The sequence below is a fragment of the Myxine glutinosa genome, chromosome 7 (genome assembly GCF_964187855.1).
Source record: "Myxine glutinosa chromosome 7, kmMyxGlut1.1, whole genome shotgun sequence".
NCBI lineage: Eukaryota > Metazoa > Chordata > Myxini > Myxiniformes > Myxinidae > Myxine > Myxine glutinosa.
Window position 1 is genome coordinate 4,727,439 of NC_136267.1, and position 26,378 is coordinate 4,753,816.

Genomic DNA, 26,378 nt, shown 5'->3' on the forward strand with positions numbered 1-26,378 from the left:
TCAAAACAAAATGTTATGGAAAATACCAGATTATCAAAACAAAATGTTATGGAAAATACCAGATTATCAAAAACAAAATGTTATGGAAAATACCAGATTATCAAAACAAAATGTTATGGAAAATACTAGATTATGAAAACAAAAGGAAATGGAAAATACTAGATTATCAAAACAAAATGTTATGGAAAATACCAGATTATCAAAACAAAATGTTATGGAAAATACGAGTTTATCAAAACAAAATGTTATGGAAAATACTAGATTATCAAAACAAAATGTTATGGAAAATACCAGATTATCAAAACAAAATGTTATGGAAAATACTAGATTATGAAAACAAAAGGAAATGGAAAATACTAGATTATCAAAACAAAATGTTATGGAAAATACCAGATTATCAAAACAAAATGTTCTGGAAAATACTGGATTATGAAAACAAAAGGAAATGGAAAATACCAGATTATCAAAACAAAATGTTATGGAAAATACTAGATTATGAAAACAAAAGGAAATGGAAAATACTAGATTATCAAAACAAAATGTTATGGAAAATACCAGATTATCAAAACAAAATGTTATGGAAAATACTGGATTATGAAAACAAAAGGAAATGGAAAATACTAGATTATCAAAACAAAATGTTATGGAAAATACCAGATTATCAAAACAAAATGTTATGGAAAATACCAGATTATCAAAACAAAATGTTATGGAAAATACCAGATTATCAAAACAAAATGTTATGGAAAATACCAGATTATCAAAACAAAATGTTATGGAAAATACGAGTTTATCAAAACAAAATGTTATGGAAAATACTAGATTATCAAAACAAAATGTTATGGAAAATACCAGATTATCAAAACAAAATGTTATGGAAAATACCAGATTATCAAAACAAAATGTTATGGAAAATACGAGTTTATCAAAACAAAATGTTATGGAAAATACCAGATTATCAAAACAAAATGTTATGGAAAATACCAGATTATCAAAACAAAATGTTATGGAAAATACGAGTTTATCAAAACAAAATGTTATGGAAAATACTAGATTATCAAAACAAAATGTTATGGAAAATACCAGATTATCAAAACAAAATGTTATGGAAAATACTAGATTATGAAAACAAAAGGAAATGGAAAATACTAGATTATCAAAACAAAATGTTATGGAAAATACCAGATTATCAAAACAAAATGTTCTGGAAAATACTGGATTATGAAAACAAAAGGAAATGGAAAATACCAGATTATCAAAACAAAATGTTATGGAAAATACTAGATTATCAAAACAAAATGTTATGGAAAATACCAGATTATCAAAACAAAATGTTATGGAAAATACTGGATTATGAAAACAAAAGGAAATGGAAAATACTAGATTATCAAAACAAAATGTTATGGAAAATACCAGATTATCAAAACAAAATGTTATGGAAAATACCAGATTATCAAAACAAAATGTTATGGAAAATACCAGATTATCAAAACAAAATGTTATGGAAAATACCAGATTATCAAAACAAAATGTTATGGAAAATACCAGATTATCAAAACAAAAGGAAATGGAAAATACCAGATTATGAAAACAAAATGTTATGGAAAATACCAGATTATCAAAACAAAATGTTATGGAAAATACCAGATTATCAAAACAAAATGTTATGGAAAATACCAGATTATCAAAACAAAATGTTATGGAAAATACTAGATTATGAAAACAAAAGGAAATGGAAAATACCAGATTATCAAAACAAAATGTTATGGAAAATACTAGATTATCAAAACAAAATGTTATGGAAAATACCAGATTATCAAAACAAAATGTTATGGAAAATACTGGATTATGAAAACAAAAGGAAATGGAAAATACTAGATTATCAAAACAAAATGTTATGGAAAATACCAGATTATCAAAACAAAATGTTATGGAAAATACCAGATTATCAAAACAAAATGTTATGGAAAATACCAGATTATCAAAACAAAAGGAAATGGAAAATACTAGATTATCAAAACAAAATGTTATGGAAAATACCAGATTATCAAAACAAAATGTTATGGAAAATACCAGATTATCAAAACAAAATGTTATGGAAAATACTAGATTATGAAAACAAAAGGAAATGGAAAATACTAGATTATCAAAACAAAATGTTATGGAAAATACCAGATTTATCAAAACAAAATGTTATGGAAAACACTCGATTATCAAAACCAAATGTTATGGAAAATACTAGATTATCAAAAACAAAATGTTCTGGAAAATATCAGATTATCAAAACAAAATGTTATGGAAAATACCAGATTATCAAAACAAAATGTTATGGAAAATACCAGATTATCAAAACAAAATGTTATGGAAAATACCAGATTATCAAAACAAAATGTTATGGAAAATACCAGATTATCAAAAACAAAATGTTATGGAAAATACCAGATTATCAAAAACAAAATGTTATGGAAAATACTGGATTATGAAAACAAAAGGAAATGGAAAATACCAGATTATCAAAACAAAATGTTATGGAAAATACCAGATTATCAAAACAAAATGTTATGGAAAATACTAGATTATCAAAACAAAATGTTATGGAAAATACCAGATTATCAAAACAAAATGTTATGGAAAATACTAGATTATCAAAAACAAAATGTTATGGAAAATACCAGATTATCAAAACAAAATGTTATGGAAAATACTAGATTATCAAACTAAAAGGAAATGGAAAATACCAGATTGTCAAAACAAAGGGATATGGAAAATACTAGATTATCAAAACAAAATGTTATGGAAAATACTAGATTATCAAAACAAAAAGTTCTGGAAAATACTAGATTATCAAAACAAAATGTTATGGAAAATACTCGATTATCAAAAAAAGGGTTATGGAAAATACTGGATTATCAAAACAAAGGATTATGGAAAATACGAGATTATCAAAAAAAAGGATTATGGAAAATATTAGATTATCAAAACAAGGGTTATGGAAAATACTAGATTATCAAAACAAAGGGTTATGGAAAATACCAGATTATCAAAACAAAATGTTATGGAAAATACTCGATTATCAAAACAAAATGTTATGGAAAATACTCGATTATCAAAACAAAATGTTATGGAAAATACTCGATTATCAAAACAAAATGTTATGGAAAATACTCGATTATCAAAACAAAATGTTTTGGAAAATACTCGATTATCTAAACAAAATTTTATGGAAAATACTCGATTATCAAAACAAAATGTTATGGAAAATACGAGTTTATCAAAACAAAATGTCATGGAAAATACGAGTTTATCAAAACAAAATGTTGTGGAAAATACTCGATTATCAAAACAAAGGGTTATGGAAAATACTCAATTATTAAAACGAAATGTTATGGAAAATACCCGATTATCAAAACAGAAGGTATTGGAAAATACCAGATTATCAAAACAAAGGGTTATGGAAAATACCAGATTATCAAAACAAAGGGTTATGGAAAATACTAGATTATCAAAACAAAGGGTGATGGAAAATACTAGATTATCAAAACAAAGGGTTATGGAAAATACGAGATTATCAAAACAAAGGGTTATGGAAAATACCAGATTATCAAAACAAAGGGTTATGGAAAATACGAGATTATCAAAACAAAGGGTTATGGAAAATACTAGATTATCAAAACAAAGGGTTATGGAAAATACCAGATTATCAAAACAAAGGGTTATGGAAAATACCAGATTATCAAAACAAAGGGTTATGGAAAATACTAGATTATCAAAACAAAGGGTGATGGAAAATACTAGATTATCAAAACAAAGGGTTATGGAAAATACTAGATTATCAAAACAAAGGGTTATGGAAAATACTAGATTATCAAAACAAAATGTTATGGAAAATACTCGATTATCAAAACAAAGGGTTATGGAAAATACTCAATTATCAAAACGAAATGTTATGGAAAATACCAGATTATCAAAACAGAAGGTAATGGAAAACACCAGATTATCAAAACAAAGGGTTATGGAAAATACCAGATTATCAAAACAAAGGGTTATGGAAAATACTAGATTATCAAAACAAAGGGTTATGGAAAATACTAGATTATCAAAACAGAGGGTTATGGAAAATACTAGATTATCAAAACAGAGGGTTATGGAAAATACTAGATTATCAAAACAGAGGGTTATGGAAAATACCAGATTATCAAAACAAAAGGTTATGGAAAATACCAGATTATCAAAACAAAGGGTTATGGAAAATACCAGATTATCAAAACAAAAGGTTATGGAAAATACCAGATTATCAAAACAAAAGGTTATGGAAAATACCAGATTATCAAAACAAAAGGTTATGGAAAATACGAGTTTATCAAAACAAAATGTTATGGAAAATACTCGATTATCAAAACAAAATGTTATGGAAAATACTCGATTATCAAAACAAAATGTTATGGAAAATACTCGATTATCAAAACAAAATGTTATGGAAAATACTCGATTATCAAAACAAAATGTTATGGAAAATACTCGATTATCAAAACAAAATGTTCTGGAAAATACTCGATTATCAAAACAAAATGTTATGGAAAATACTCGATTATCAAAACAAAATTTTATGGAAAATACTCGATTATCAAAACAAAATGTTATGGAAAATACGAGTTTATCAAAACAAAATGTCATGGAAAATACGAGTTTATCAAAACAAAATGTTGTGGAAAATACTCGATTATCAAAACAAAGGGTTATGGAAAATACTCAATTATTAAAACGAAATGTTATGGAAAATACCAGATTATCAAAACAGAAGGTATTGGAAAATACCAGATTATCAAAACAAAGGGTTATGGAAAATACCAGATTATCAAAACAAAGGGTTATGGAAAATACTAGATTATCAAAACAAAGGGTGATGGAAAATACTAGATTATCAAAACAAAGGGTTATGGAAAATACGAGATTATCAAAACAAAGGGTTATGGAAAATACCAGATTATCAAAACAAAGGGTTATGGAAAATACGAGATTATCAAAACAAAGGGTTATGGAAAATACTAGATTATCAAAACAAAGGGTTATGGAAAATACCAGATTATCAAAACAAAGGGTTATGGAAAATACCAGATTATCAAAACAAAGGGTTATGGAAAATACTAGATTATCAAAACAAAGGGTGATGGAAAATACTAGATTATCAAAACAAAGGGTTATGGAAAATACTAGATTATCAAAACAAAGGGTTATGGAAAATACTAGATTATCAAAACAAAATGTTATGGAAAATACTCGATTATCAAAACAAAGGGTTATGGAAAATACTCAATTATCAAAACGAAATGTTATGGAAAATACCAGATTATCAAAACAGAAGGTAATGGAAAACACCAGATTATCAAAACAAAGGGTTATGGAAAATACCAGATTATCAAAACAAAGGGTTATGGAAAATACTAGATTATCAAAACAAAGGGTTATGGAAAATACTAGATTATCAAAACAGAGGGTTATGGAAAATACTAGATTATCAAAACAGAGGGTTATGGAAAATACTAGATTATCAAAACAGAGGGTTATGGAAAATACCAGATTATCAAAACAAAAGGTTATGGAAAATACCAGATTATCAAAACAAAGGGTTATGGAAAATACCAGATTATCAAAACAAAAGGTTATGGAAAATACCACATTATCAAAACAAAAGGTTATGGAAAATACCAGATTATCAAAACAAAAGGTTATGGAAAATACGAGTTTATCAAAACAAAAGGATATGGAAAATACCAGATTAGCAAAACAAAATGTTATGGAAAATACCAGATTATCAAAACAGAAGGTAATGGAAAATACCAGATTGTCAAAACAAAGGGTTATGGAAAATACTAGATTATCAAAACAAAATGTTATGGAAAATACTAGATTATCAAAACAAAAGGATATGGAAAATACCAGATTATCAAAACAAAATGTTATGGAAAATACCAGATTATCAAAACAGAAGGTAATGGAAAATACCAGATTGTCAAAACAAAGGGTTATGGAAAATACTAGATTATCAAAACAAAGGGTTATGGAAAATAACAGATTATCAAAACAACGCGTTATGGAAAATACCAGATTATCAAAACAGAAGGTAATGGAAAATACCAGATTGTCAAAACAAAGGGTTATGGAAAATACTAGATTATCAAAACAGAAGGTAATGGAAAATACTAGATTATCAAAACAAAGGGTTATGGAAAATACTAGATTATCAAAACAAAGGGTGATGGAAAATACGGGATTATCAAAACAAAGGGTTATGGAAAATACTAGATTATCAAAACAAAGGGTGATGGAAAATACGGGATTATCAAAACAAAGGGTTATGGAAAATACTAGATTATCAAAACAAAGGGTTATGGAAAATACCAGATTATCAAAACAAAGGGTTATGGAAAATACCAGATTATCAAAACAACGTGTTATGGAAAATACTAGATTATCAAAACAAAGGGTTATGGAAAATACCAGATTATCAAAACAAAGGGTTATGGAAAATACCAGATTATCAAAACAAAATGTTAGGGAAAATACCAGATTATCAAAACAAAATGTTATGGAAAATACGAGTTTATCAAAACAAAATGTTATGGAAAATACTAGATTATCAAAACAAAATGTTAGGGAAAATACCAGATTATCAAAACAAAATGTTATGGAAAATACGAGTTTATCAAAACAAAATGTTATGGAAAATACGAGTTTATCAAAACAAAAGGTTATGGAAAATAGCAGATTATCAAAACAAAATGTTATGGAAAATACCAGATTATCAAAACAAAGGGTTATGGAAAATACCAGATTATCAAAACAAAATGTTATGGAAAATACCAGATTATCAAAACAAAGTGTTATGGAAAATACGAGTTTATCAAAACAAAATGTTATGGAAAATACGAGTTTATCAAAACAAAAGGTTATGGAAAATAGCAGATTATCAAAACAAAATGTTATGGAAAATACCAGATTATCAAAACAAAATGTTATGGAAAATACCAGATTATCAAAACAAAATGTTATGGAAAATACCAGATTATCAAATCAAAGGGTTATGGATAATACCAGATTATCAAAACAAAATGTTATGGAAAATACCAGATTATCAAAACAAAATGTTATGGAAAATACCAGATTATCAAAACAAAATGTTATGGAAAATACCAGATTATCAAATCAAAGGGTTATGGATAATACCAGATTATCAAAACGAAATGTTATGGAAAATACCAGATTATCAAAACAAAATGTTATGGAAAATACTAGATTATCAAAACAATGGGTTATGGAAAATACCAGATTATCAAAACAAAATGTTATGGAAAATACTGGATTATCAAAATAAAATGTTATGAAAAATACTCGATTATCAAAACAAAATGTTATGGAAAATACGAGTTTATCAAAACAAAATGTTATGGAAAATAGCAGATTATCAAAATAAAATGTTATGAAAAATACTCGATTATCAAAACAAAATGTTATGGAAAATACGAGTTTATCAAAACAAAAGGTTATGGAAAATAGCAGATTATCAAAACAAAATGTTATGGAAAATACCAGATTATCAAAACAAAGGGTTATGGAAAATACCAGATTATCAAAACAAAATGTTATGGAAAATACCAGGTTATCAAAACAAAGTGTTATGGAAAATACGAGTTTATCAAAACAAAATGTTATGGAAAATACGAGTTTATCAAAACAAAAGGTTATGGAAAATAGCAGATTATCAAAACAAAATGTTATGGAAAATACCAGATTATCAAAACAAAATGTTATGGAAAATACCAGATTATCAAAACAAAATGTTATAGAAAATACCAGATTATCAAAACAAAATGTTATGGAAAATACCAGATTATCAAATCAAAGGGTTATGGATAATACCAGATTATCAAAACAAAATGTTATGGAAAATACCAGATTATCAAAACAAAATGTTTTGGAAAATACCAGATTATCAAAACAAAATGTTATGGAAAATACCAGATTATCAAATCAAAGGGTTATGGATAATACCAGATTATCAAAACAAAATGTTATGGAAAATACCAGATTATCAAAACAAAATGTTATGGAAAATACTAGATTATCAAAACAATGGGTTATGGAAAATACCAGATTATCAAAACAAAATGTTATGTAAAATACTGGATTATCAAAATAAAATGTTATGAAAAATACTCGATTATCAAAACAAAATGTTATGGAAAATACCGGATTATCAAAACAAAATGTTATAGAAAATACCAGATTATCAAAATAAAATGTTATGAAAAATACCAGATTATCAAAACAAAATGTTATGGAAAATACCGGATTATCAAAACAAAATGTTATGGAAAATACCAGATTATCAAAACAAAGGGTGATGGAAAATACTGGATTATCTAAACAAAGGGTTATGGAAAATACCGGATTATCAAAACAAAATGTTATGGAAAATACCAGATTATCAAAACAAAGGGTTATGGAAAATACCGGATTATCAAAACAAAATGTTTTGGAAAATACCAGATTATCAAAACAAAATGTTATGGAAAATAGCAGATTATCAAAACAAAGGGTTATGGAAAATACCGGATTATCAAAACAAAATGTTATGAAAAATACCAGATTATCAAAACAAAATGTTATGGAAAATACCGGATTATCAAAACAAAATGTTATGGAAAATACCAGATTATCAAAACAAAGGGTGATGGAAAATACTGGATTATCAAAACAAAGGGTTATGGAAAATACCGGATTATCAAAACAAAATGTTATGGAAAATACCAGATTATCAAAACAAAGGGTTATGGAAAATACCGGATTATCAAAACAAAATGTTATGAAAAATACCAGATTATCAAAACAAAATGTTATGGAAAATACCGGATTATCAAAACAAAATGTTATGGAAAATACCAGATTATCAAAACAAAGGGTTATGGAAAATACCGGATTATCAAAACAAAATGTTATGGAAAATACCAGATTATCAAAACAAAGGGTTATGGAAAATACCGGATTATCAAAACAAAATGTTTTGGAAAATACTAGATTATCAAAACAAAATGTTATGGAAAATACTAGATTATCAAAACAAAGGGTTATGGAAAATACCGGATTATCAAAACAAAATGTTTTGGAAAATACCAGATTATCAAAACAAAATGTTATGGAAAATAGCGGATTATCAAAACAAAGGGTTATGGAAAATACGAGTTTATCAAAACAAAAGGTTATGGAAAATACCAGATTATCAAAGGAAGATGTGAAGGAAAATTCCAGGTGATCAAAGTAAGAGTTTCTGGAAAGTTCCAGTCATTTGAGTCTGGTAAAGGAACTTATGTGATTTTCAACAAATGCTTTTTCTGTTTTTCTGAAACGCATCCTGTGAAGTTATCTTTGTCAAAACCTTGTAAACGACTTTTTTCTTTCTCCATACAACCTTCCAGAAGTTACAGTTTTGCCTGACTGTGGAGTTTCCTTCTGTATCTATGTTGACCACCCCATGTGTCCTCTTCTTCCCCCACCCCCCATTCCTCCCACACCTTGTTCGTCCAACTCTTCCTCCATCTTTGCTTTACACTCTGCTGTTGGTCTTCCCAACTCTCTCTACTCATCCTTTAGCGTGCATCTCTTATGTTTCCTTTGCATCCTCTTTTTGTCTGTTGGTCCTGATCCATTCACAGTGTACTAGATATTCCGCAAGCCTCGACCACAGTGCATTCAGAAAGTATTCAGACCCCTTCACTTTTTTCACATTTTGTTATGTTGCAGCCTTATGCTGAAATCGTTTAAATTCATTTTTCCCTCATCAATCTGCACTCAATACCCCATAATGACAAAGAGAATTTAGAAAGTAGGATTTTAGAAAGTTTTGCAGATTTATTAAAAAGAAAAAACTGAAATATCACATTGACATAAGTGTTCATACCCTTTGCGATGACTCTTGAAATTTAGCTCTTCCATTTAAGAAAACTTCTTCCATTTAAGAATTATTGAGGCCACTGTGCTCTTCGGAACCTTCAATGCAGCAGAGATTTTTTTTGTCGGCTTCCCCAGATCTGTGCTTCGACACAATCCTGTCTCTGAGCTGTGCAGGCAGTTCCTTCGACCTCATGGCTTGGTTTTTGCTCTGATATGCATTGTCAGCTGTGAGACCTTATATAGACAGGTGTGTGCCCCTCCAAATCATGTCCAATCAATTGAATTTACCACAGGTAGACTCCAATCAAGGTGCAGAGACGTCTCAAAGATGATCAAGAGAAATGGGAGGCACCTGAGCTAAATTTCAAGTGTCATAGCAAAGGGTATGAATACTTATGTCAATGTGATATTTCAGTTTTTTCTTTTTAATAAATTTGCAAAACTTTCTAAAATCCTGTTTTCTCTTTGTCTTTATGGGGTATTGAGTGTAGATTGATGAGGGAAAAAATGAATTTAAACGATTTCAGGATAAGGCTGCAACATAACAACATGTGAAAAAAGTGAAGGGGTCTGAATACTTTCTGAATGCACTGAATGTATACAAAAAAAGATGTATTCAGTTGTTCCTCGATCCTAAGCTGATGTTTTGTAGACAGAAAGACAGACAGAAGTGAACCCATTGCTTAACCCCACGTTTTGTTTCGCATGTGCGGGGATATAGACATGGATAACAGTAAGGTAAACGTTTGTGGAATTAAAAGAAAATCATTTTCACATGGGCCCTATGTTGGGCCCATGTACCATGGTACAATAGCCAGTCTGCGATTGGTCGTACTCATGCACCACAATATAGTTGCCTCATCAACTGTACCAGTTTGGCACCTGTTATCATTCAACAAATCATTACCTCCACCACCAAAGGTGGATGCAGGTTATGTTTTCACCCCTGTTTGTCTGTTTGTTACTTGCAACATCGAAGATTTTTCAAGTATATTAGTCGGTTGCGTTTGTTATTCTGTCTGTTTATCTGTTTGTTACTTGGCCAAAAAAAAAAATTTTTGCAAGTATGTTGATCACTCCGGTTTGTGTGTTTGTGTTTGTTGGTTTGTTTGTGTGTGTGTTTGTCTGTCCACTAACTTATACTTGCCTGCAGGTCACAATTTTAAACCGATCTTCACGAAACTTTACCAAATGGTAGAGTTCGTGGTCCGACCAAATCCTTAATATTTTTGGGGTCAAAAGGTCAAAAGGTCAACGTAGGCCAAAGGTCACTCACTTTTTATTAATTTCTAAAATCCTCAATTTTCATCCGATTGACTTGAAATTTGAATAGGATTTACATATCGGCTTACTGAATTCAACCACCAACTATTTTTGAGATCAGCGTAGGCCAAAAGGTCAACGTAGGCCAAAGGTCAACCACTTTTTTTTTTAATTCCTAAAATCCTCAATTTTCATCCGATTGACTTGTAATCTGAATAGGATTTGCATATCTGGTTACTGAATTCAACCACCAACTATTTTTGAGGTCAATATCGGCCAAAAGGTCAACATTGGCCGAATTTCTAAAATCCTCAATTTTCATCGGATTGACTTGAAATTTGAAGAGCATTTGCATATCAGGTCACTGAATTCAACCACTAATTGTTTTTAAGGTCAAAAGGATGCTCTACTCAGTGCCATTATATTTTGTTCTGTTTTGCCAAGTGTCGCTCTGAGTGATTTTTCATTACTTGGCAAAAATATATATATATATATTTTTTGCAAGTATGTTGCTCACTCCGGTTTGTGTTTGTTTGTGTGTTTGTGTATGTGTGTTTGTCTGTCCACTCACTTATACTTGCCTACAGGACACAATTTTAAACCGATCTTCACGAAACTTTACCAAATGGTAGAGTTCATGGTCCGACAAAATCCTATATGTTTTGGGGGTCAAAAGGTCAACATAGGCCATAGGTCAACCACTTTTTTCAAATTTCTAAAATCCTCAATTTTCACCCGATTGACTTGAAATTTGAATGGGATTTACATATCGATGAACTGAATTCAACCACCAACTACTTTTGAGGTTAAAAGGATGCTCTACTGAGTGCCATTACACTCTGTTCTGTTTTGCCAAGTGTCGATCTATGAGTAATTTTTCATTTGTGTGTTTGTCTGTCCGCTCACTTATACTTGCCTACAGGACACGATTTTAAACCGATCTTCACGAAACTTTACCAAATGGTAGAGTTCATGGTCCGACAAAATCCTATATATTTTTGGGGTCAAAAGGTCAAAAGTTCAACATAGGCCAAAGGTCAACCACTTTTTTCAAATTTCTAAAATCCTCAATTTTCATCTGATTGACTTGAAATTTGAATAGGATTTACATATCGATGAACTGAATTCAACCACCAACTATTTTTGAGATCAACATAGGCTAAAACGTCAACATAGGCCAAAGGTCAACCACCTTTTTCAAATTTCTAAAATCGCCATTTTTCATCCGATTGAGTTGAAAATTGAACAGAATTTGTATATCGAGTCACTAAATTGGGAAAGCAACTATTTTTGAGGCCAAAAGGTCAAAGGTCAACTCCAGCTCAAATTCCCCAAATCATCAATTTTCATCCGATTGACTTGAAAATTTAACCGCATTTGCATAGCGCCTCAATAAATTGGGAAACCAACTATTTTTGAGGTCAAAAGGTCAAAGGTCAACTCTAGGTCAAACCTCTAAAATCATCAATTTTCATCTATAAATTGTCACTTTTCATCCTATTTATCCGAGCTTTGATCAAGATCGTCAATTTTGATCTTGATGAAATGGACAATTTGCTGGATCAATTGCAACCTTTTTTTCAAGGGCAGGGAGAATTTTGCAAGTATCGTGCTCTGCATGACGTCTTCTTGTTATTCTGTCTATTTGTTTGGTTGTCACTCGCCTACAGGTCACAATTCTAAACCGATCATCATGAAACTTCATTACATTGTAGAGGTCGTCACAATTGAGAAGGCTATTGATTTTGAGGTCAAAGGTCACTTGGAGGTCAAATTTCTAAAATCGCCATTTTTCATCTGATTGACTTGAAAATTCAACAGCATTTGCACACCGAGTCATTAACTTGGTAAAACAAATATTTTGAGGTCAAAAGTTTGAACGTCAATTCAAGGTCAAACTTCCAAAATCATCAATTTTCATCCAATTACCTAGAAAATTGAACAGTATTTGCACATTGTCACTAAATTGGGAAAACAATTATTTTGAGGTCAAAAGGTCAAAAGTCAACTCAAGGTCAAACTTACAAAATCATCAATTTTCATCTGAAAAACGACAATTTTCCTCCGATTGACTTGATAATAGAACAGCATTTGCACATTGCCTCACTGAATTGGGAATCCAACTATTTCTGAGGTCAAATGATCAAAGGTCAACTCAAGGTCAAACTTCTGAAATCATCAATTTTCATCTGAAAAATCATCAACTTTCGTCCAATTGACTTGAAAATTGCACATTGAGTCACTAAATAGGGGAACTAACTATTTTGATTGTCAAAAGGTCAAAGGTCAACTCAAGGTCAAACTTCCAAAATCATCAATTTTCATCTGAAAAAACGTCAATTTTAATCCTGTTGATCCGAGCTTTGATCAAGATCGTCAATTTTGATCTTGATGAAATGGTCAATTTGCTGTATCAATGGAATTTTTCTCTTGGGGGGGGGGGGGTGGGGGGGGGCGGATTTTGCAAGTATCGTGCTCCGCATGACGTCTTCTTGTTTGTTTGTTTGTCTGCTTGTCTGTCTGTCTGTGAACAAGATATCTCAAAAAGTTGTGGATGGATTCGGACAAAATTTGGCAGAGAGGTAGTGTATGTGACACGGACGAAATGATTAGATTTTGATTCGGTATTCCGATCTGTCTAGTATAATTTTAAAGTGGTTCTTCACCATCGGGAAACAGGGCCATAAACGATATATAGCAGGATATCTCAAAAAGTTGTGGACGGATTTGGACGACATTTGGTGGAGAGGTTGTGTGTGTGACAAGGACTAATTGATTCGATTTTGGTGAAGATCTGAATATAAATTCGGATACGAGAATTATTTAATCTTTCAAGTGATTTTTCACCATTGGGAGATAAGGCTAAAACCGATACAAAGCAGGTTATCTCAATATGTTATGGACGGATTTGGACGAAACTTGGTGGAGAGGTTGGGTGTGTGACAAAGACGAAATGATTCGATTTTGGTGAAGATCTTAATATGGATTTGGATACGAGAATTATTTAATTTTTCAGTGATGCTTCACCATTGAGAGATCCGGCGAAAAGCGATAAATAACATATTTGAAAATGATCTGGACGAGTTATGACTAAACTTGGGGGATGAGTTGGTTGGATTCTCGAACAATCCGATTAGATTTTGGTTCAGGTCCGAATCCAGATCCGGCCTATCAGTGGGATACAAAACGTAAACTGTTCAGCCTGGCGGAGGTGGAGGTATGCGCTCTACGAGTGTCGTTCTAGTTGTTTATAAACAATGTGTCACAGGATGCTTCCACCCACACTTGCACTCACACTCCGTGTCCATTATGTTCACTCTTGTCCAGACAGGCCAATCTTTACCCAACTGAAGCCTGTTGTCCTGACATCAACTCAAGTGAGTACAAGAGGAACCTGTGAGCCTGAAATCTGGAAACGCACTTTGTTGAGAAGCCAGGGTGTGATGCTATTCACCGAGGATTAATGGCTGACAACATCGAAACCATAAATCCAGCTGAAAAGGCATGCGCACCATTGAGTCGCATTTTAGGCTTTTGAGCCACGGGACCAAATGCTGGTGAAGTGTCTTGCTACGTGCGGATAATATTGAAATCCATTTGGTGGCTGGAAATGGACTTTCAACCAAAGCACTTACATATTTGTGGTGGTGTTTGGTTCCATTAACTCGTACATAACGTGGTTATTGCGTGTCCAATATCACGAACAGGACACATGAATCCTGATTCACATTTAAGGGTAGGAACGTATCGCCTCCATTGTCGAAGTGCTGTGCTTCCATTTTCACTCAGAATGCACATCTGGATCCTTCTGCTTCGTCAGGAAGAATTACATTCGAAGTTTCCTCAATGGCAAACCTTCCTCCAAATCATATCACAGCATTCAATTATAATTTCTCAGCGATTCAAAATTCACACCACAAAAGTGCATCTACAGACAAATCAGCCTGCTCCCAATCATCAGCAAGGTCATGGAATCCATCATCGCTTCGGATATCAAATCTATCCTCTTCTCAAATGGCTTGACCTCTGATCATCAATTTAGATTCAGACCAGGTCACTCTACTCGGGACATGCTGCTTCTGCTTTCTCAACAATCGATGGAGGTCCTCAATGCCAAACAGGAAATCAGAGCTGTCTCCCTTGACATATCACGTGCCTTCGATACGGTCTGGCACCCTGCCTGTCCCAGTCAACGTGTAGCTCTAAATGTAATTCTCTCATCTCATCTCTCATCTCAATTATCTTACCTGTTCAGGCTGGAGTTCCCCAAGGTAATGTTCTGGGCCCTGTGCTTTTTCTGGTCTTCATTAATGATCTCTCCGACTCTCTGGAAAACCCTCTCTATATCTTTGCTGATGACTCCACTCTCTGCCGCTCCATATCTCAAACCTCAGATCAGCAGTCCACAGCCTCCTCACTCTCTGCAGACCTGGACAAAATCACAGACTGGGCAAACAAGTGCAACATGTCTTTCAATCCTGACAAATCTCACACTCTTACGATGTCTCTCCATGAAGACCATCTGGACAACCCTCCCATCTACTTTCTTAACAATACTCTTGAAGACGTTCTGTCACTCAAGCTTTTGGGTCTCAATATCTGCCATGATCTTTCCTGGGTAAACCACATTTCCAAGCTGACCTCCAAAGCCAGTAACCGACTGGGCATCCTCCGTCATACAAAGTCCTTCCTTGGCACACCTTAACTCCTATCCACCGACAAAGCTTTCATCCACACCTTGATGGAATACTGCACTCCCCTCTGGGTGGGTGCACCTGCCTCACACCGAGCTCGGCTTCACGCTGCAGAAATCAAGGCTTTCAGAATCATTGGAATCTCCCACGATGAAGCTGATTCTGAGGGCCTTTAGCTCTCTCACCGCAGGTAGGTAGGTGGTCTTCCTGTCTTCTATCGACTCCTCTCCGGCCAAGCTCCCCCTGCTCTGTCTATCCTCTGTTTCTCTGTCAGCTCCACAAATCAAGGCCCCTAGGCAAGTCCAGCATGAATGAGTGGATTGTCTTTCAGTATATGGGGCCAGATAGAACATGTATTATGGAATGCTCCTTTAAAAACACAAATTCCTCGGAAAACATCTCCTCTTGTGGCAACAAAAAATGGACAAGTACATACAAAATGAAACCAGAGTTCATCGAAAACCTTTCCCCACAGTCAGGAGAAAACGAACATGGGACTTTATTGGAAACATTTTATTGAAAGAAGAAGAATCTCAAACTTCTTCCGTCCTGAGCTTGGCAAATTGGATTAACTGAGATGGCATCGTCTTTTTCCAAATAATGTTAAACTAAAACTTTTTGAGGTGCCAAGAAGACGATTTGTGTTCTACAGTGTCTAAGTATATAATTTAATTTAAATAAATTCACCATTTTTAAAGTTAGGAGGAAAAGAAGAAAAAAAACCGGAAGTTTATACCGCCGTTGATGCAGCGTCTTTTACACCACCTTCTCTAACACATTACATTCGTTCTTTGTGTCTGTTGTTTGTGTCCTTTATGATGTCCCTAACGTCTAAGTTTCCTGTTTGCAATGATTTTCAGTTTTGTTTGACTACCAGACAGACAGGCAGACAGATTATAATCAAACGTGATTATCTCACTCCTTTTTGCGCGTGTCCGACCGGGACGAGATTCCGTGTAATGTCCAATAATAGAGCCAAAGTCCCTGCTGAACTGCATATTCGTGCTTCGATTCACGTTCCGGTTCGTGTTCTGCAGTGTTCAAGATATATACTTTAATCAAATTTAAGTAGTTCATCGATCATGAACTGACAAGAGAAACATTTCAGTCACGGAGAAACGCTGCTGGTTATACTTAGGCAGCAAAACTTGCAAGTGAAAACACAATCTGGATGTTTGCATCAACTTGTGATGTAGTGTCATCTTTGTCTAATTCTTCCATCATGAGCGCGAGTAATCCATGTTTGGCCGCCATCTTGCTTCTCTTCTGCCTGTTCGGCGCAAAGCAATCTTCCGGAAGAGCTTCGGAAGAGGCCAAATCGCACGCGCCTCAGGTATTTTGGTAGTGTTGACTATATTCCTACATTCTTTCACAACAGCTCATTCAGTGTCACAAAAAATCAAAAATGATTATGTCTGCAGATTTCACTTCGTCTTTGGTAATGGCATCATTGTGGCAGCATGAAGGCCTTGGTCTGAGTACCGTTCCTTGTTATGCGGAGCAATGTACTCTTAGACTCCAAAGAGCATTGAATTCCTTCTCTTACCTTCTTTCCATTATTCCTTTCCTCTGTTACATCCACCTTCGTCTTTATTCAAGACATGATATAATTTAATTAATTTAATGAGTTTTCATCAATTGTACTTCGTATTCATGAAATATTAGTATGGATTACGGTTGTAACATGAAAAAGGTAAATGATGGAAAATACAACATTGCTATAGTTGGTAAACTTGTGCATTGATCAGGTGACCGGGTAACACACGTGGCCATTCGTAGCGTATTCAAGGTGACAAGAGCATACCTGCTTGACATGCTCCAGTCACACCAGTTGTCCTCGTGAAGCCACTCCATGTTGTGTTTGAAAATGTTCAAACACCTGTTCGTGTAGAGCTTCATCACACCCACCTGGCAGAGAGAGGCCACGGCAGGCCAGCCACCTGCAGATACGCGTGCGATCGTCACTCTTCCGTGACAGGTAATCCGTCCTTAAACGTTAAAATAGGTGTCTTAAAGGAACAGGAAATATGGTCACTACACTACCAGTCTATACTACCAATACCGAGGGGTGTTTGCCATATTCACTACACTACCAGTCTATACTACCAATACCGAGGGGTGTTTGCCATATTCACTACACTACCAGTCTATACTACCAATACCGAGGGGTGTTTGCCATATTCACTACACTACCAGTCTATACTACCAACACCGAGGGGTGTTTGCCACATTCACTACACTACCAGTCTAGACTACCAATACCGAGGGGTGCTTGCCATATTCACTACAATACCAGTCTATACTACCAATACCGAGGGGTGTTTGCCATATTCACTACAATACCAGTCTATACTACTCATAATGAGGGGTGTTTGCCATATTCACTACACTACCAGTCTATACTACCAATACCGAGGGGTGTTTGCCATATTCACTACACTACCAGTCTCGACTACCAATACTGAGGGGTGTTTGCCATATTCACGACACTACCAGTCTATACTACCAATACCGAGGGGTGTTTGCCATATTCACTACACTACCAGTCTATACTACCAATACTGAGGGGTGTTTGCCATATTCACGAGACTACCAGTCTCGACTACCAATACTGAGGGGTGTTTGCCATATTCACTACACTACCAGTCTATACTACCAACACCGAGGGGTGTTTGCCACATTCACTACACTACCAGTCTAGACTACCAATACCGAGGGGTGCTTGCCATATTCACTACAATACCAGTCTATACTACTCATAATGAGGGGTGTTTGCCATATTCACTACACTACCAGTCTATACTACCAATACCGAGGGGTGTTTGCCATATTCACTACACTACCAGTCTCGACTACCAATACTGAGGGGTGTTTGCCATATTCACGACACTACCAGTCTATACTACCAATACCGAGGGGTGTTTGCCATATTCACTACACTACCAGTCTATACTACCAATACTGAGGGGTGTTTGCCATATTCACGAGACTACCAGTCTCGACTACCAATACTGAGGGGTGTTTGCCATATTCACTACACTACCAGTCTATGCTACCAAAACGGAGGGGTGTTTGCCATATTCACTTCACTACCAGTCTATACTACCAATACCGAGGGGTGTTTGCCATATTCACGACACTACCAGTCTATGCTACCAAAACGGAGGGGTGTTTGCCATATTCACTTCACTACCAGTCTATACTACCAATACCGAGGGGTGTTTGGCATATTCACTACAATACCAGTCTATATTACTCATTCTGAGGGGTGTTTGCCATATTCACTACACTACCAGTCTATACTACCAATACCGAGGGGTGTTTGCCATATTCACTACACTACCAGTCTATACTACCAATACTGAGGGGTGTTTGCCATATTCACTACAATACCAGTCTATACTACTCATACTGAGGGGTGTTTGCCATATTCACTTCACTACCAGTCAAGACTACCAATACTGAGGGGTGTTTGCCATATTCACTACACTACCAGTCTATACTACCAATACCGAGGGGTGTTTGCCATATTCACGACACTACCAGTCTATACTACCAATACCGAGGGGTGTTTGGCATATTCACTACAATACCAGTCTATACTACTCATACTGAGGGATGTTTGCCATATTCACTTCACTACCAGTCTAGACTACCAATACTGAGGGGTGTTTGCCATATTCACTACACTACCAGTCTATACTACCAATACCGAGGGGTGTTTGCCATATTCACGACACTACCAGTCTATACGACCAATACTGAGGGGTGTTTGCCATATTCACTTCACTACCAGTCTAGACTACCAATACTGAGGGGTGTTTGCCATATTCACTACACTACCAGTCTATAATACCAATACCGAGGGGTGTTTGCCATATTCACGACACTACCAGTCTAGACTACCAATACTGAGGGGTGTTTGCCATATTCACTACACTACCAGTCTATACTACCAATACCGAGGGGTGTTTGCCATATTCACGACACTACCAGTCTATACTACCAATACTGAGGGGTGTTTGCCATATTCACTACACTACCAGTCTATACTACCAATACCGAGGGGTGTTTGCCATATTCACGACACTACCAGTCTAGACTACCAATACCGAGGGGTGTTTGCCATATTCACTACACTACCAGTCTATACTACCAATACCGAGGGGTGTTTGCCATATTCACTTCACTACCAGTCTAGACTACCAATACTGAGGGGTGTTTGCCATATTCACGACACTACCAGTCTATACTACCAATACTGAGGGGTGTTTGCCATATTCACGACACTACCAGTCTAGACTACCAATACTGAGGGGTGTTTGCCATATTCACTACACTACCAGTCTATACTACCAATACCGAGGGGTGTTTGCCATATTCACGACACTACCAGTCTATACTACCAATACTGAGGGGTGTTTGCCATATTCACGACACTACCAGTCTATACTACCAATACTGAGGGGTGTTTGCCATATTCACTACAATACCAGTCTATACTACCAATACCGAGGGGTGTTTGCCATATTCACTACAATACCAGTCTATACTACTCATACTGAGGGATGTTTGCCATATTCACTACACTACCAGTCTATACTACCAACACCGTAGGATGTTTGCCATATTCACTACAATACCAGCCGATTCTACCAATACCGAGGGGTGTTTGCCATATTCACTACACTACCAGCCAATTCCACCAATACCGAGGGGTGTTTGCCATATTCACTACAATACCAGTCTATACTACCAATACCGAGGGGTGTTTGCCATATTCACGACACTACCAGCCGATTCTACCAATACCGAGGGGTGTTTGCCATATTCACTACACTACCAGCCAATTCCACCAATACCGAGGGGTGTTTGCCATATTCACTACAATACCAGTCTATACTACCAATACCGAGGGGTGTTTGCCATATTCACTTCACTACCAGTCTATACTACTCACACTGAGGGGTGTTTGCCATATTCACGACACTACCAGTCTATACTACCAATACTGAGGGGTGTTTGCCATATTCACTACAATACCAGTCTATACTACCAATACCGAGGGGTGTTTGCCATATTCACTACAATACCAGTCTATACTACTCAAACTGAGGGATGTTTGCCATATTCACTTCACTACTAGTCTATACTACTCATACTGAGGGATGTTTGCCATATTCACTACACGACTAGTCTATACTACCAATACCGAGGGGCGTTTGCCATATTCACTACAATACCAGTCTATACTACCAATACCGAGGGATGTTTGCCATATTCACTACAATACCAGTCTATACTACCAATACCGAGGGATGTTTGCCATATTCACTACACTACCAGTCTATACTACCAATACCGAGGGATGTTTGCCATATTCACTACACGACTAGTCTATACTACCAATACCGAGGGGCGTTTGCCATATCCACTACAATACCAGTCTATACTACCAATACCGAGGGATGTTTGCCATATTCACTACAATACCAGTCTATACTACCAATACCGAGGGATGTTTGCCATATTCACTACAATACCAGTCTATACTACCAATACCGAGGGATGTTTGCCATATTCACTACAATACCAGTCTATACTACCAATACCGAGGGGCGTTTGCCATATTCACTACACTACCAGTCTATACTACCAATACCGAGGGATGTTTGCCATACTCACTACAATACCAGTCTATACTACCAATACCGATGGGTGTTTGCCATATTCACTACAATACCAGTCTATACTACCAATACCGATGGGTATTTGCTATATTCACTACAATACCAGTCTATACTACCAATACCGATGGGTGTTTGCCATATTCACTACACTACCAGTCTATACTACCAATACCGAGGGATGTTTGCCATACTCACTACACTACCAGTCTATACTACCAATACCGAGGGGTATTTGCTATATTCACTACAATACAAGTCTATACTACCAATACCGATGGGTGTTTGCCATATTCACTACACTACCAGTCTATACTACCAATACCGAGGGGCGTTTGCCATATTCACTACAATACCAGTCTATACTACCAATACCGAGGGGCGTTTGCCATATTCACTACAATACCAGTCTATACTACCAATACCGGGGGGCGTTTGCCATATTCACTACAATACCAGTCTATACTACCAATACCGAGGGGTATTTGCTATATTCTCTACACTACCAGTCTATACTACCAATACCGAGGGGCGTTTGCCATATTCACTACAATACCAGTCTATACTACCAATACCGAGGGGTATTTGCTATATTCTCTACACTACCAGTCTATACTACCAATACCGAGGGGCGTTTGCCATATTCACTACAATACCAGTCTATACTACCAATACCGAGGGGTATTTGCTATATTCTCTACACTACCAGTCTATACTACCAATACCGAGGGGTATTTGCTATATTCACTACACTACCAGAAAGTGCAGGGTTGGCCAGAGTGAGTGGCCAGGTAAATGTAACCCATACCAACCAGTGGATAAAGAAACAAGAAGACGTCATGCAGAGCGTGATACTTGCAAAATCCACCCCTTCCCAAAATAAAAAGATGCCACGGATACATCGAATTGTCCATTTGATTAAGATAAAAATTGACGATCTTAATCAAAGCTCGGGTCAATCGGAATAAAATTGATGATTTTTCAGATGAAAATTGATATTATAAGTTTGGCCTTGAGTTGACCTTTGACCTTTTGATCTCACAAATAGTTGGTTTCCCAATTCATTGATGCACTTAATAATTGCTGTTTAATTTTCAGGTTAATAGGATGAAAACGGACAATTATCAGACGAAAATTTATGATTGTAGAAGTTTCACCTTGAGTTGACCTTTGACCTCAAAAACAGTTGGTTTCCCAATGTAATGGCTCAATATGCAAATTCTGTTAAAATTTCAAGTTAATCAGATGAAAAGTGACGATTTTTCAATTGAAAATTGATGATTTTAGAAGTTTGACCCTGAGTTGACCTTTGACCAAAAAACCAGATGGTTTCCCAATGTAATGGCTCAATATGCAAATTCTATTAAAATTTCAAGTCGATCGGATCAAATATGACAATTTTAGAAATTTGACTTCAAGATGACCTTTGACCGTTAACCTCAAATTCAATAGGCTTCGTCCTTCTGACCAACTTGATCATCTGATGAAGCTCCGTGAAGATTGGTTTAAAATTGTGACCTGTAGGCGATTGACAGACAGACAAACAGACAGACAGACAGAATAATGTACAAGAAAACGAATATACTTGAAAAATCTTCGATTTTGCAAATTAACAAGTCTTTAAACACTCGATAAAAACAGCCAATCCACAGTTTCGATTCAAACGTTTAACTGAATTGTAAACCTTTTTTTTAAAGTCATCGTTCGGTATTTTAAGGGACAACATATACATTAGCGTCCATTGTGACCCATCACCGAGTGTGACCCCTGATCAAGTCAGTGCTCTATGTGCGGCCTAACATCTCAAACAAGTCCTTCAGATCAATCTACATCCACCTTCGGAAGATCCCCGGAGGTACCTGAGCATATGATGATGTAAAAGGAGATTTCAGGCATCGTTACACCTTTAACCCGATCCCCTGATTTCCCTTTTTTTTTTTTTTTTTTTTTTTTTTTTGTATACAAGGTCGAGGCTCGTGAAAGAGCGAACATTAATCACACAGAAAGACAAACCGACACAAAAAACATATAACATAGGGAGCGGTAGACAAGATGGGGAGAGAGGGGGAAGGACACAAACACAACATTTGAGAGCAGGGACCGAGAGACATGGAGACATCGAGAGATCTGAGAGAGGGCGAGGGCTTTGGGGGGGGGGGGGCGTGGGAAGGGGGCGGTGGGAGAGGTATAAAACATATGGACACTGCCAGGACTTCCAGGAAAGAAGTTGGAATTTCAAACAAGGTGGATCTGGGGTGAATTAGCGGGGGTAGAAAAGATCAAGGTTTTGGATGGGGGAAGATAAGAGATGGTGGTGAACAGCTGTTTTAAAGACCTGGAGGGAGGAGTGGGATTGAAGGGAGTGAGGGAGTTTGTTCCAGAGGCGGGAGAAAAGAGGAATGAAAGAGTGAAGGTGAGCAGAGAGCCGAGATTTCGGCAGTTTAACCATCAGAGGGTTGCTGGCAGATCTTGTGCGACCTGTAGGAATATTTGGGGGACAGAGCACAGAGAGAGCTGGGGGTGCAAGGCCGGAGAGGAGTCGGTAGAAGACAGAAAGACCACCTACCTGCCTGCGGTGAGTGAGTGAAAGGCCCTCAGAGATAGCTTCATCGCGGGAGATTCCAATAATTCTGAAAGCTTTGGTTTCAACAGCGTGAAGCCGAGCTAGGTGTGAGGCAGGAGCACCGGCCCATAGGGGAGAACAGTATTCCATTGAGCTGCGGATGAAAGCCTTGTATGTGGTGAGGAGCTCAGGTGTGCCGAGGAAGGACTTCGCACGACGGAGGATGCCCAGTCGGCGACTGGCTTTGGAGGCCAGCTTGGAAATGTGGTTTTCCCAAGAAAGATCATGGCAGATAGTGAGACCCAAAATCTTGAGCGACAGAACTTCTTGGAGAGGATTGTTGAGAAAGTAGATGGGAGGGTTGTCCAGTCGATCTTTTCGGAGAGACATAGTAAGAGTGTGAGATTTGTCAGGATTGAAAGACATGTTCCACTTGTTTGACCAGTCTGTGATTTTGTCCAGGTCTTCAGAGAGTGAGGAGGCAGCAGACTGCCGATCTGAGGGAAGAGGAATGGAGCGGCAGAGAGTGGAGTCATCAGCAAAGAGATAGAGAGGATTTTCGAGAGAGTCAGAGAGATCATTGATGAAGACCAGAAAAAGCACGGGGCCCAGAACACTGCCTTGGGGAACTCCAGCCTGAACAGGAAGAGGAGATGAGAGAAACCCATTCAGGGCCACACGTTGACGACGACTAGAGAGGAAGTCCGCCAGCCATGCGTGGAGATTTCCATGGATACCAAAGGAGGAGAGTTTGGTGAGCAGAGCGGGGTGCCAGACCGTGTCGAAGGCACGTGATATGTCGAGGGAGACAGCTCTAATTTCCTGTTTGGCATTGAGGACCTCCATCCATTGTTGAGACAGCAGAAGCAGCATGTCCAGAGTAGAGTGACCTGGTCTGAAACCAAATTGATGATCAGAGATCAAGCCATTGGAGAAGAGGAAAGATTTCATATCCGAAGCAATGATGGATTCCATGACTTTGCTGATAATTGGGAGAAGGCTGATTGGTCTGTAGTTGCTAGGATCTGTTTTTGCACCTTTTTTGTGCAAAGCGGTGATGTTGGCTGATTTCCAAGCAGATGGCAGTTGACCTTGAGCAAAAGAGAGGGTGAAGAGAACAGAGAGAGGGTGAGATAGAGCAGCAGAGCAGGATTTTAGGACCCGTGGGCTGATGCCGTCGGGTCCAGTTGCAGAATCAGAGTCGAGGGTTGACAGAAACTTTTCCACCTTGTCAGGAGGAAAGGACACGGAGTCCAGGAGCAGCAGGGTACGACTGGGTATGGTGGGTACAGAGAGGGATGGGTTTGGGACACAAGATTTAGAGGCAAACACAGAGTTGAGGCATTCAGCTTTTTCACGTGCGGAGTCAGCTGTGTAGCCGTTTGAGGTAAGGGAGGGGATGGAGGGGGAACAAACACCAGAAACGGATTTGACCAGACGCCACCAGGATTTGGAAGAGGGAGACAGATAAGAGAGTTCGGTCTTGAGAACGGAGAGATATTGTTTCCTGGCTCTCCTGAGGGTGGACACACACTTGTTTCGGGCTTTGTGAAAGGAAATGAGATTTCCTTCCGTTGGATTTGCTTTCCAGGAGACGAAGGCAAGTTGTTTCTGGGCAACAGCCTCACCACAAGATTCCGTGTACCATGGATGGGAGGAAGGGTATGACAACTGAAGACGAGATGGGATAAATCTGTGCATGAGAGAGAGCAATTTACTTTGGAAGAATTCCCAGGATGAGTTGATGTCAGAGGTGGTAGAGATGGGAGACCAGTCCAGATGATTGATGGCTGCTTGAAGACCGTGCCAGTTGGCCTGAGTGAAATGCCAGACTCGTCGACGCTGAGCAGGCTCCCTGAGGATGGTCAGAGAGATGTCCACTTTAACAAGGACATGATCAGATGATCCGATCGGAGCAGAAGAAGAGCAGCAGACATTTTCAGGGAAGTTAGTCATAACCAAGTCCAGAAGAGAAGATGTTCCGTTGACTGAGATCCGGGTCGGGAAATTGACAGATTGTGTCAGTCCCAGTGAGTCGCAGAAGTCCTTTGCTGAGGAGCCATGGCTGGTGAGAGAGGTACCCACATCCAGCCAACTGGCATGATGACAGTTGAAATCACCACATATGAGGAAGAGAGAGTTGGGATGAGTAGATAGAAGTTGGTCCATATCATCAGACAGCGAGATGTAGATGGAGTCATCACTGTTTGGTGGACGGTACAA

The 26,378-nt window shown here is 36.7% G+C and overlaps 1 protein-coding gene across 1 annotated transcript in view; it reads right to left on the minus strand.

Moving 5' to 3' along the window:
- LOC137430498 (receptor activity-modifying protein 1-like) overlaps window positions 1–26,378 on the minus strand; it is a 122,155-nt gene that overhangs the window by 27,436 nt on the left and 68,341 nt on the right. The window contains exon 2 of the mRNA XM_068121319.2: window positions 17,710–17,845. Coding sequence (XP_067977420.1) covers window positions 17,710–17,845 — 136 coding nt within the window. The remainder of the gene's footprint in view (window positions 1–17,709; window positions 17,846–26,378) is intronic.